The sequence below is a fragment of the Peromyscus eremicus genome, chromosome 11 (assembly GCF_949786415.1).
Source record: "Peromyscus eremicus chromosome 11, PerEre_H2_v1, whole genome shotgun sequence".
NCBI classification, from domain to species: Eukaryota; Metazoa; Chordata; class Mammalia; order Rodentia; family Cricetidae; genus Peromyscus; species Peromyscus eremicus.
Genome location: NC_081427.1, coordinates 52,297,126 through 52,310,285, shown reverse-complemented (window position 1 = coordinate 52,310,285; position 13,160 = coordinate 52,297,126). Strand labels below are relative to the sequence as shown.

Sequence of the window (13,160 nt, the reverse complement as noted above, 5' to 3'; positions counted from 1 at the left end):
ATGGTAGAGGAGCCTACCTTCAGGTCGGCTGCTAGAAACGGAGGAGGGTTCAGCCACCTTCCTGCCCTGTCCGCCCTCCGGGGGGGGGCGGGGGAGACAAAGAAAAGCTGGGGTTCTCGGTGGCAAAGTGAGGCGCCCAGTGTTCTCTGCGTGTCATTAAAGCCCGCGTGGCGCGCGGGCGCCGGATGCCCGGACGCCCTCCGCCCCGGGCCCACCGCGTGCGGGGCCGGGCGGGACGCGGTCGCCGGCGGTCCGCCAGCCGTCCCCCCGGGCGCGCACGCGCAGTGGCTCACCGGCCACGCCGCGGCTGTTGTGGGTCGGTGGGCGGGGCGGCTGGCTGCCAGAGCGAGGCGTCGCCGCACCGAGAGCCGGCGCGGGGCTCGGCCTTCCTCAGCGCCGGGAGGCGGGCGGCTTGCCGAGCGTGCGAGCGGCCGGTGTGTTTCTCCACGTCGCTGTCTTCCGGACTCCCGGCCGGCGGTCGGCATGGCCCGTGAGTGTGCGGACCGTTTGAGGGACACGGGGGCCCCGGAGGGTTGTGGGGGGGGGGGAGCGGGAGCTGGCGGACTGGAGGGCGGGACGCACACGCGCACACACACGCACACACACGCACGCAGGCACGCGCGCGCGCGCCCCGGGCGGGACGCTGGCTCCCGGCGGGACGGGTCCCCGCCTCGCAGGTGTGGGTGGGTGGGCGTGCGTGAGGACCGCACCCACCGGGAGCGTGTGCGAGCGCCCCGCGGGACCTGGCTGCCGACTTGGAGCGGGCTCCCGAGGTCGGAAAGCGTGCGGAGGAGCCCGGGGTGCCCTCCGGCTCTTTTGTTTGGTCCTCCCAAGGGGGCGGACGGTCCTTGAGCTCAGCCTCTGCTGCCTTGACCCGGCGGACTGCGGTGGGCGGAACTGGCTGATCTGGGCGCTGGGGGAGGATCTGTCCATCTCTCCTCACACAGACCTTATCTTGAGTGTGGCGTGGGTACACCACCACTGGAATGGCTATTTTTGTTTTTTTTTTAAATATTTATTTGTTTGTTTTTTGAGACAGACTTTCTCTGGGTAGCCCTGGCTGCCCTGGAACTCGCTCTGTAGACCAGGCTGGCCTGGAACACAGAGATCTGCCTACCTCGGCCTCCCCACATGCTGGGATTAAAAGCGACAAGTCGACACCTATATTGGTGTGATAATATACTTAAATTCTTGAGTGTTTCCACTTAAGCTTCCTCCTTGTCCAACCTGGGAATAACTGTGGGATACTCTGCTTTCTTTTTTTGTTTTTGTACTTTTTTAATTTTCTATTTTTCTTTAGCTACTGATTCTAAACAAAACACACAATCCACAGCTAGATAGTGGGTGGCCCCTCTACAGCTGGGTGTGCTCAAACTTTGTCTTTATTCAAACCAGCTTCAATGGTTTTGTAAATATAAAAATGTGCTTTTTTTGGATGTAGATAAAAATATTTACTGCTTCTATTTCATCTGCTCACATAGGTTTTTCACTATCCCATGTATATTCCAATGTGGATAGTACTGAATTCTGATCACACCAGTCTCCATTAGGATTGGCCAGATACTCTGCTTTCGTACTAATAAAAATAAAACTTTAAGGCTCATAATTAAAGGCCCTTTAATTTAGCTATTAATAATTTTGAGGATAGGAAAAGAACATGACTGTTTATCATTGTAGGTGGAAATCAAAGAGAACTTGCCCGCCAGAAAAATATGAAAAAGACCCAGGAAATTAGCAAAGGGAAAAGAAAAGAGGATAGCTTGACTACCTCTCAGAGAAAGCAGAGGTGAGTACTGCTAAGAGAATTTTCAAGTCAGTGGTAGTTTGACTGCCATGTTTTTAGAATAAATGAAGAACATCCTTAAACCCTTGCTGGAAGAGGGCCTCGCCTACAATAAGGGCTAACACTCTGTATCTGTGTAGCTCTAAAACCATGTGCTGACGTCATCCTCCCAAACTGTGGATGAAGCCCTGAAGCTGTCATCTGTTCGCAGAGAATCTCTTGTAGCTCCTATAAACTGTAGGAACAAAAACAAATATGGGGTTCTTTTATTTCATGATAGTTACTCTGTGTTTATGTGTGTGTACTCGCTTCAGGTACTTATAAGGGTACACACACGTGTGTGAGTGTGGAGCGCAGAGGCTGGTGTCAAGGATCTTTCCTCCATCACTCTCCACCTTTTATTTTGACAGGGTCTCTCACTGAATATTGAAGCTCACCAATTTGGCTAGGCTGACAGGCCAATGAACTTGAGAGATGTGCCTGTCTAAGCCCTTCCCCTCCACCACTGAGGGTTTAGACACACACCACCATGTTCTGCTTTTTACATGGATTTTGTGGGGGTTCTAAACATGGATCCTAGTGCTTGTTCAGCAGGAACTTTAATGACTGAGACATCCCCCCAGCCCCAGTGACAGTTACTAATAAAGCAATAAACTTGCCTTAGGTTTCTGTTATCTCACCTTGGAGTAAAGAGTATAGATCAGTAACCCTGAAACGGTCTTCTTATTGGGGAATCTATTCTAGCTTGTTCAGAAACAGCATGGTTTGTTTAGTTAATACTCCCGTAAAATGTGCTAGATGTGACATATGACATATCTCTACCCATTATGACCCTAAAAAGTGGAATTTGCACCAGTGTGAAGAATAGGAAAGTAAAGTTCTGGTTTTATTTTGTTTGAGACCCAAAGTCTCATTATAGCCCACACTTGAATTTACCATTCTTCTGCCTCAGCCTTGTAAATTCTGGGAACCAGGCATTAACCAACACGTCTGGCCTGCAGCTCTGAACTTGAGTGACAACTACTAAGGTCATGTAACAAATCCCACAGAGCTTGGTTTGAAGAGGAAAAAGAACTTTCATTGTTCTTAATTCCACTTAATTCATTCCTCTGTAGTTTTTCCTTCTTTCTTTGTATTGTGCTTGTAGACGTGTCCTCTTATAGAAGTAGCCAACACTGAATTAAAATCTAATTCTAAATTTAGGTGTTAACAACATAGGAAAGGTCCCTGATTTTGAAATTAGCCAGACCTTGGTATTTGTGTGATTTGAGGCAAATTATTTAGTCTTGTGCCTTTTTTTTTTTTAAATGTAATTTAAAAAATGATTTACTTTTTTGTTGTTGTTTTGTTTTTCGAGACAGGTTTTCTGTGTAGTTTTGGTGCCTGTCCTGGATCTCGCTCTGTAGACCAGGCTTGCCTCAAACTCACAGAGATCCACCTGACTCTGCCTTCTGAGTGCTGGGATTAAAGGTGTGTGCCATCGCCACCTGGCTTATTTTTATTTTGTGTGTATGAGTATTTTGTCTGCATGTATGTATGTGTACCACCTGCATGCCTGATGCCCATGGAGTCAGAAAAGTCATTGGATCCCCTGGAACTGAAGTTACAGACAGTCATAAGCTACCATGTGGGTTCTGGAAACTGAACTCGGGGAAACTGAACTCTTAACTGCTGAGCCATCTTGTCCCCTTTCTGCTTTTTAATAAGAAACATGGGGATAGTAACTGAAGTTTTTGGACTTAAGCCAAAAAACAAAAGCAAGTAGGGCTTGGCTCAGAGAAGGTGTTTTTGGTTTGGCTTGATTTCTTTTTCCTTTTGAGACAAGGCCTCACACTGTATCTCAGGCTTGATTGGAAATCAATACATAGCTTAGACTAGCCTAGAAGTGGTAGTAATCTTAGCCTCCCATGTAGTGGAATTACAGGTGTGAACTGCCGCACCCAGCTAAGGATGTTGAATATGTAGCTTTGTCGTATATTTTAAAAATATGGAGTACTTCACCTGTGAATGAGGCCCTGGATTTGATGCCTAGTGTCATTAAATATTATTTGTTCAGTTTTGTGGGATTTTTTTTTTAAAGGAAGAGGATGTATAAGCACTCACCTGTCCCAGGTTAGCCTGGAACTTCCCATGTAGTGGAGTCAGACCTTGAGCTTCTGATCTTCCTGCTTCTACCTCCCAAGAGCTTGGGTTATGGGAGTGCACTACCACATTCAGCAACCAGTAACTATAAAAAAAAGGCATTTCAAAATATATGTGTAAATTTGGGTCCTACTAACTCATGGATCACCTAGCTAAGGTAATTTGCCCGTAGTTCATAGTTACATAACATGTAAAGATTCAACCAGGGAGATGCAAAGGTCAAGAAAATTCTTCAAATACCACGAATTTCTTTAGAGTAAATTTCAAGATTGATTATATGATTTGGGGCTTTAAAAAAGCTGGATCATTGTAATTCCAACACTCAGGAAGTGGAGACAAGAGGATCAAGAGTTGAAAGTCTCTTTGACTATGTATCAGTTTAAAGGCCATCCCTGGGCTACATGAAACCCTGTCTCAAAAAAATAAAAACAACAGAACTAAACAGCAGAGAATTATAACATTTATACTGTAGTCCTAGGTATCTGTTAGCGAATGTAGGAGACTTCCTAAATGCACTGAGGCAGTGGCAGGTGGATTTCCATGAGTTTGAGGCCAGCCTGGTCTACATAGTGAATTCAAGGGCAGTCATGGTTACACAGTGGGACTCTTGTCTCCTCCCTTTCCGTTCTCCCCATCAAAATGAAAGAGCTTTGAGATTTGCCCAAGGCCATGATAACAGTAGCAAGGTGTTCAAATTCTTTCCAGTCTTTGCTCTTCTGTTTGTTTTCATCCATGAAAATGGAAACATGACTGTTTATTTCTTCTTTTAAGTTGTCTTTGAATGTACCAAAAAGGTTATGTATAAAAAACAATGATAGCATAAAACTAGTTTTCCTGTGAAAACTCAATACCTTTTCCTCTATTACAGGGACTCTGAGATCATGCAGCAAAAGCAGAAGATAGCCAATGAGAAGAAATCGATGCAGACAAGAGAAAAATGATGACTGGCTTTGTGGAAAACGCGGGTGCTATTGCCAGTGGGGTGCATCATAAGCTCTAAGATCAAAATTTCTCAGAGTGACTAATGGTTACATGTGTCATAACTTATCCTTATAAAACTGACTGTTTTAAACTTTACTTTTCAGCCTTACTTACTATGATGTTTTAAGACCATTCTTCAAAGAATAAAGTACTGACCATGCATGTAATATACTGGTGAATATTATTTTTATCAACAGAGAACATTTATGTAGTTCATTAATAGGTAATATGTGATGTATTAACTAGGTATTAGTTACATTTGCATTGCTAGCACCACAGTACCTGACAAGGAGTAGTTGAGGGAGGAACAAATTGGCTCACGGTCTCAGAGGGTTTCACTCCTTCATAGAAAGGAGAGCAGAGCAGAGCAGCTCAGGTCATGGTAGGAAGAGCACATAGCAGAGGCTGTTCTCATCGCACCAAGAATCCACGTCTGGAGAGGAACCTGCTTAGCATTGAAAGTCCTATCCTTAATGACCTCTTTCCTCCACTAGACCCCATCTCCTAAAGGTTCCATAGTCTCCCAAAACAGGCCCGCCAGCTGGGGAAGAAGCATCCAACTATGAGCTCTGGGAGATACTTCAGATGCAAGCAACAATGGGTAATGTGATTCAGGAGTATGATCTCATATAAATCTGGAATCATGGTCATTGTAGCTGGAAGTTTTCCTGTGTCCCGTCTGGCCAAAAAAAAAAAAAAAAAAAAAAGGCAGTCAGGACAAATCTCTCACCCACAGTCCTGCAGCCTTTTATAAAATAATCACACAGAGGCTTAATAATTAAAACTGCTTGGCCATTAGCTCAGGCTTACTACAGACTAGCTCTTACACTTAAACTAAGCCCATTTCTGTTAATTATATGTCACCACATTTTCCATGGCTTTGCCTGTGTGCCATTACATGCTGCTCCCTGGACAGCTGGCTGGCATCTCTTGGCTCAGCTTTCCTCTTCCCAGAATTCTTGTCTGCTTATTTTGCCCATACTTCCTGCCTGGCTACTGGCCAATCAGCATTTTATTTATCAACCAATCAGAGCAACACATATTCACAGCATACACATCATCCCACAGCAGGTCATGCACTTCCTTAGTAGTTTGATTTTGTTATTTTCTGAAACAATTTCATTCTGTAGCCCAGACTAGTCTTAAACACACAGCAATCCTCCTGCCTTGGCCTTCTGAGTTCTGTTATCATTAAGTGTCGCCACAATGCTAGCCTAAAGTAGATCTTTAGGTTTTTGTCCATTATAAAATTTCTTAAAGTTTTAAATATTTATTTAATGTGTGTATGTGTGCCACAGTGGCATGTAGAGATCAGAGAACAACACAGGGGAGTCACTTCTCACCTTCCACCATGGGGCTCTAGGGACTCAGAGCTCAGGGGCAAGTGCCTTTATGGACTAAGCCATCTGACTGCCCACCCCCAAATTTGTGTCAGGTGTGTGTGTGTGGGGGGACCTGGAGGAAGTCACTTGAGGGGTCAGTTCTTCCATCTGCCAGCCGCAGGGTCTCTTGTCTGCTGCTGCACCGCTGTCCTGGCAGTTCTCTGCCCACCCCACCCCCCTCCCCCCGTTTGCAGCATGCATGCTCAGAGTGCAGATGCACAAGCCCACATCCAGCTTTTGACATGGGGCAGCTGAACTGGTGATGGAACGCAGATTGTCAGGCGTGTGCTTGGGCCTTCCCAGCTGAGCCCTGATCTGTAAGTTTTCTCTGGTAGGGCTGGGGTGTAGCCAACATTAGAGTACTTGCCCTAGTTTAAAACTATGATCCAACTGAAGTTCCATCTATATAATTTTCACTTTGTAACCAGATGGTTTGCTTCAAGAATTTACGCTGGCACAAACCAGAAGGATCAACTACATGGGTAGGAACCAAACTAGAGGACTCAGCGAGAGCTCTACTTAAGACCTAGACAAATTTTAAATGAATGTCATATTCTGAATGTCTTCAAAAACCTGGGACTTGAGGAGCTGGAGAGGCGGCTCGGTCAGCAAAACGCTCACCATACAAGCACAAGGACCCGAGTTCAGATCCCTAGCATCCACATAAAAGGCTTGATATGCTGGTATGCACCTATAATCCCAGTGATGGGGAGGCGGAGATGGGAAGATCCCTGGAGGTTCCTGGGCAGCCAGGCTAGCATAATCAGCAAGTTTCAGGTTCAATAAGAAACTGTTTTAAGGACTGGAGAGAGGGCTCAGAAGTTAAGAGCACTGGCTGCTCTTCCTAAGGACCAGAGTTCAATTCCTAGCACCCAAATGGCAGCTCACAACTGCCTATAATTCCAGTTTCAAGGGACCTAGCACCATCCCATAGACATACACACAGGCGAAACACCAATGCACACAAAATAATTATTTTTAAAAATTTAATTAAAAAAAACTGTTTTGAAAAGTAAGGCAAATAGCAGTTGAGGAAGACTCGTTCAATCATCCTCTGACCTCTGACCTCCACACATGCATACGCAAAAACCTGGGACTTGGGGCTGGGTATAGGAATTTTGCTTTGTTTTAGATAAGGTCACCTGTATCCCAGACTGATTTTGAACTTGATATTTAGCTGAAGACGTGTTGTACAAATCCCAAATGATCTTATAATAAAAACCTGGAGCCAGATACGGGGTAAATGCTGGAATATCAAAGGAAACAAACCACAGCCACTTCTTACCTTGCCAACTCCTCAGCCAGAAAAAGTAGATCCTGTCTCCACGAATCCTCAGACTGAATGCCTCTGAGTCCTCAACTGAAAGGGCCTAATTCCTGTCTCCTCTTGCCTTATATTCCTTTCTCTGCCCAGCCATATGACTTCCTGTCTCAACCTTCCTAGTGCTGGGATTAAAGGGGTGTGACTCCCAAGATGGGCGGTGGTGGCGCACGCCTTTAATCCCAGCACTTGAAAGGCAGAGGCAGTCAGATCTCTGTGAGTTCCAGGACAGGCTCCAAAGCTACACAGAGAAACCCTGTCTTGAAAAGACCAAAACAAAATAACAAAGTGTGTGACTTCCAAGTCCTGGGATTAAAGGTGTGTGCCACCACTGCCTGGCTGTTTCTCTTTTAAAGTTGATTAATCCTGTGTAGTCCAGGGTGGTTTTGAACTCACAGAGATCCAGACAGATCTCTGCCTCCCGAGTGCCTGGATTAAAGGTGTGTGCCACCACTGCCTGGCCTCTGTGCCTGGCTCTGTCCTCTGATCTTCATGCGAGTTTTATTAGAGTACAACAGAATATCACCACAAAGATGACCTGAACTACTGATATTCCTGACATCTCCCAAAACCTGAGATTACAGGCTGCCCACTATGCTCAGTTTACACAGTAATAGGGAATGGAGATGAACACAGGACTTTATGCTTGCTAGGCAAGCAGTCCACCAACCAGCTATATCCCTAGGCCCACCTTCTGGTCTTGAGGCCCTGAGTTTGATCCCTACCACCACACACACAAAAGAACACACACTTAAAATGTGATTTGGGGTAGGAGAGAGGGCTCAGCAGGTAAGTTGCAGTTGCTGCACAAGCCTGATGACCTGAGTTAGATCCCCCAAAACCACATGGTAGAAGGACAGAACTCACTCCCTCACACCCACCTACATAGTAAGTAAATACATAAATATAATAAAAATGTTTAAATAAAAGTTTAACATGATTTGATGGTTGTTATACATTAGAAGATACATAAACTTTGAGCAGTTAAAGCTTTGAGGCGTGGGAGGTTGGAGATGGTTCCCTGGTTCTTCCAGGTTCCTCAGTGCCTAGCACCCACATCAGGTGGTTCACACTCAACTGTAACTCCAGCTTCAGGGGACCTGATAACCTCTTCTGGCCTCCAATGGGCACCTCCCACGGGTGGTGTACACACAGACAGACACTTGCATACATACAAATACAAATACAATGAAAACAAACACATTTCTGGAGCAATAGACCCCTAATATAGATTTGCCAGATTATGAGATTTGTATAGTACTACCATTTCTGTCAGAGGTTTCAAGAGGTGATGCATTGTAATCATGGCAGATATTTGTAGGCTTTTCTTTACCACCAGCCAGTTCCCAAATAACCACAACAGATACTTAATATTAATTATAAATGCTTGGCCGATAGCTAAGGCTTGTTACTAACTAGCTCTTACATTTTAAATTAACCCATATTTCTTATTTATGCTCTGCCACATGGCTTGGCACCTTTTCTCAGTATGGCAAGTTCATCTCCTTCTCTCCACATCTCCTCAAGATTCTTTGGCTTAGCCCTTTTTCTTCCTAATGTTCTCTCTGCCCCCAAAATCCTGCCAAGCTATTGGCCAGTCAGTTCTTTATTAACAATGTACATACTTACAGTGTACAAAAAGATTATCCCACAACAGATGTTAACTTATTTTATTAAATCCATTATTTCTTTAGATGATAACAACCTATTTCAAAAGCAAACAAAGCCAGACAGTATTGGTGCATGCCTTAAATCCCAGCACTCAGGAGGTAGAGGCAGGTGGATCTCTGTGAGTTCAAGATCAGCCTGGTCTACAGAGTGAGTTCCAGAACAGCCAAGGCTGTAGTAAGATTATTCTTTGGGCCACCAGCTCACAAATAATAACACAGAAACTTATTAATTATGAAAGCTTGGCCTTATCTTAGGCTTGTTTTTAAATAGCTCTTATAACTTAAATTAATCCATTCCTATTAATCTACGCTCTGTCGTGTACTACAAATTCTGCTTCGTTAGTGTCTCCTTGTGTCTTTCTCCCATGCCTAGATTCCTCCTCCTACTTCCCCTCTCTGCCCAGAAGTCCCACCTATACTTCCTGCCTAGCTATTGGTTGATCAGCTTTTTATTACACCAATCACAGCAACACACCTTCACACAGTGTCCAATATCCTGTAACACAAGGCTGCACAGAGAAACCTTGTCTCAAAAGGCCCAATAAATAAGTAAATACAGAAATAAATAAAAACAAAAAACAAAAACCAAGCTGGTATAGTGTGTCACGCCTGTTATCTCACACTCAGGAGGCCTGAGCAGGATGATTAGCATGTGTTTGGGGCCACAGAGTGAGACACTATATCACACAAACAGAAGGATGGATAGTTCAGCAGTTAAAAGCATGTATTGCTCTTGCAGAGGACCCATGTCAGGCAGCTCACACCACCTGTAACTGTAACTCCTGGGTAACTCCTACACTTCTGGCCTCTGTGGGCACTTTCACTTACATGCACACACACACACACACACACACACACACACACTCATAATTAAAAATAAAAATTAAAAAATTTACATTCATGACTGAAAAATAAAATACTTCATTAAAATTCAAAGCCAGGCGGTGGTAGAGCATGTCTTTAATTCCAGCCCTCAGGAGGCAGAGGCAGGTGGATCTCTGTGAGTTCAAGTCCAGCCTGGTCTACAGATCAAGTTCCAGGACAGCCAAGGCTACCTGTCTTGAAAAACAAAACAGCAACAACAATAACAAAATCAATGAAAATGTTTTAAGTGCCACAACAAACAACCACAAAAACTAAACACTCAGAACATTTATTAAAGTGCAGTGTAAAACTTTATCTGCTAACACATTTGTTGTGTCATAATTACAAGTTGGAACATATTTCAGAGATGGCCCATCCATAAAAGTACCACTGAAAACAGATGTCTCGGTGAATACTCATAATCCCAGGTCTTGGGAGGCTGATGCAGTAGGATGAGCCTGAGTTTGAAGCTAGCTTGGGCTACCTATCAAGGCCCTGCCTCAAAGAAACAAAAACCACTGAAGCAACAGAATGACAAACAGCCTAAATTCTACAAAGATCTAAATTCTAGAATTATCTAATACTTCATACAGCTTTTACCTTATACATTCACTTCTTTCAAGAAAAAAATCATGGGTTTTTGTTATTGAGACATTGTTGTACAGTGTTCTGTTGTGTGACTATTCCCTAAGTTAGCTGGGGCACTCTGCTTTTCCCAGATACTTGCATTGCTTCCAGTATAAGGCTATTATGAATATTATGAATAATACTAGCATAATTTTTTCTCCATGCAACACTGGGGATCAACCCCAGGTTCTTGTGCATACTAGACAAGCATTTTACTGCTAATACCCAGCCCCATATAAGCATTTACAGAATAGAAATGTGGTGGTCATAAGCAATAATAATTATGAAGTAATACCTAGCAATGGAATTTCTTCTTCATGAGGTGTGCATATTCTTTCTGAAGGTACAGTTATTTGCCATATAATGACTTTGAAGTCAGTGACAGATGACATATTTGGCAGGTATTTCATGAAATCTACATTGCATGATGCTGGGCACTGTGCTACTCTATTCCTGTAATCTCAGTACTGAGGAGGCTAAGGCAGACCATGACCTTGAGATAAACCTGGACTACAAAGCTCCTGTTATGTAGCATTTTCCTATGACAGACAGCACATGTGATAGAACATGTACTTAGCATGGGTGAAGTCCCAAGTTACAGCCTCAGCAACAAAAGAAAATAAAGGAAACATGTAGGCCTCTTAGTTTATGTAAGTATACTATGTTTGCACAATGTGAAAATGGCCTGCCACATTTCTCATAAATCCCTGATATTAGGTGTTGAGTCACACACTAACGGTACCATGAAATAGTTGTGTTTTGTTGTTTTTAGTTTGTTTTTAATAACCAAGCCAATTTTCAATCCCACCATGAATGTGTGAGGGTTCCACTGCTCTCCATGTCACCAGTCCCTTAGTCCCTCATTTGGGGGATGATACCCCAGAAAACAAGCTACATGCAGATGGCTCTCCTGGAACAAGCATGGAAATGGATTTTCTGGCTCTGGCCCTTTCTGATGCCCTTGGGAGTATTATAGTGTTACTCTTGCTTAAACATTGTATTTTCAGTCTTGTAAAATTCCTACCTTTTGGCTATGACAGTTTCAAACTAAAGTCCTTATGATATAAGGATCCCAACTCCTATTACAAGGGAACCAAAAGCTCCTCTCCAGCCATTTGGGTGGTGGGGGTTATGGTCCTTCTTAGGCACAGACTACTTTCTTAATTAGCATAGAATTTATAGAAAACTGATCATCTTTCCTTAGAAAGATGTCTGGGACCACAGTTCTGACAGGACTGACAGAAGATTCTGACAGGACACTACAGTACCCTTCCCAGATATTTTACCCACTTCTACAGCTCGGAACACTCTTTCTTAACAAACCTACCATCACTATTGGTAGGTTCCTGTTCTGATTTTTTTTATTCTGGGACACAAGAACCCAGAAATCTCATTGGGCCCTGTTGGTTTGCCCTATTGGCTATACCCTAGTCTAAGTTGCTCCATATAGTATAAAACAAGTGGTATTTGCCAGGCTGTGCTCTGCCCTGGGAGGCTCCATTTTATTTTGAGACAGGGTCTCACCGTGAACCTCTGACTGACATTGAACTTCCTATGTAGACCAGGCTGGCCCCAAACTCATACCTGCTTGCCTCTGGAAACTCGACCCTCCCAACAGTTTCTAACTCCATTTGGGGGAAGAAACTGCAGACTCTGGGTATACCGAGAAGTGTCACCATCTGTCAGGAACCATTTAGTACGGATTGATAAGTGACTTATTCCCGAGAACAGACAAGGGAGTCAATCTGTAAACTTATCGGGATGAATCAAAACTATGGGGGCACATGGGTGTATTAAAATCCTATCAGGAAAACCAGACCCAAGAACTCACCAGACATGCCAGACCAAGGGACGGTCGGCCTCCCTCACCTGGGACCCACTATGAAATGGACACCTAACGCTGCAATGGAAGGCCCTATACCAGTCCATACCGTAATAACTGTTGCGTGCCTCAAGAACCAACAAGCAGAGGACGCCCTTATTGTGCAGCTTTATCGGGTTACCTGCCATTACCATTACTTTATACTAGAACTATTGTTGAAAAAGGAAAGCAAATTTCACAGAACCTGTAATCCCCAAACTCGGGAAGCTGAGGTAGCAAAGGCTGGCGTGGGCTATATACAGCGAGGCTGAACTACAAGTGTGGGACCCTGATTGAAAAACGGAAAAAAAATAAAAATGGGGGGGGCGTGGAGGGAAGAAAGTAAGTTGGAAGAAAATGAGAGGGGGAAAAAGAGAAAGAGCTAGGAGATAGGGAAGGGGAGAACGAGGAGGAGAGAGCTGTGACAGGCGTGACTTGGTAGCGCATTAGCCACGTGCCTAAAGCGTGCGGAAGAGCCCCGGCTGCCTCCGGGCCACCGTGCTCTTCCGGTCCCAGCAGCCCTCGCGAC

General features: G+C 44.4%; 1 protein-coding gene across 1 annotated transcript; it reads left to right on the top strand.

Moving 5' to 3' along the window:
• Serf1a (small EDRK-rich factor 1A) lies at positions 1 to 5,073 on the top strand. The gene is made up of 3 exons (XM_059276293.1): positions 1 to 490; positions 1,678 to 1,786; positions 4,794 to 5,073. Exons 1-3 carry the CDS (start codon positions 1 to 3, stop codon positions 4,864 to 4,866), a joined length of 672 nt encoding a protein of 223 aa, XP_059132276.1. The 3' UTR covers positions 4,867 to 5,073.
• Positions 5,074 to 13,160: the final 8,087 nt, after the last annotated feature.

Bases quoted from the DNA above. Each gene is read 5' to 3' on its own strand.
- Serf1a (XM_059276293.1), top strand. From the start codon at position 1: ATGGTAGAGGAGCCTACCTTCAGGTCGGCTGCTAGAAACGGAGGAGGG. The intron at 491-1,677 runs GTGAGTGTGCGG...TTATCATTGTAG, and splicing joins GCCGGCGGTCGGCATGGCCC to GTGGAAATCAAAGAGAACTT. The intron at 1,787-4,793 runs GTGAGTACTGCT...CCTCTATTACAG, and splicing joins ACCTCTCAGAGAAAGCAGAG to GGACTCTGAGATCATGCAGC.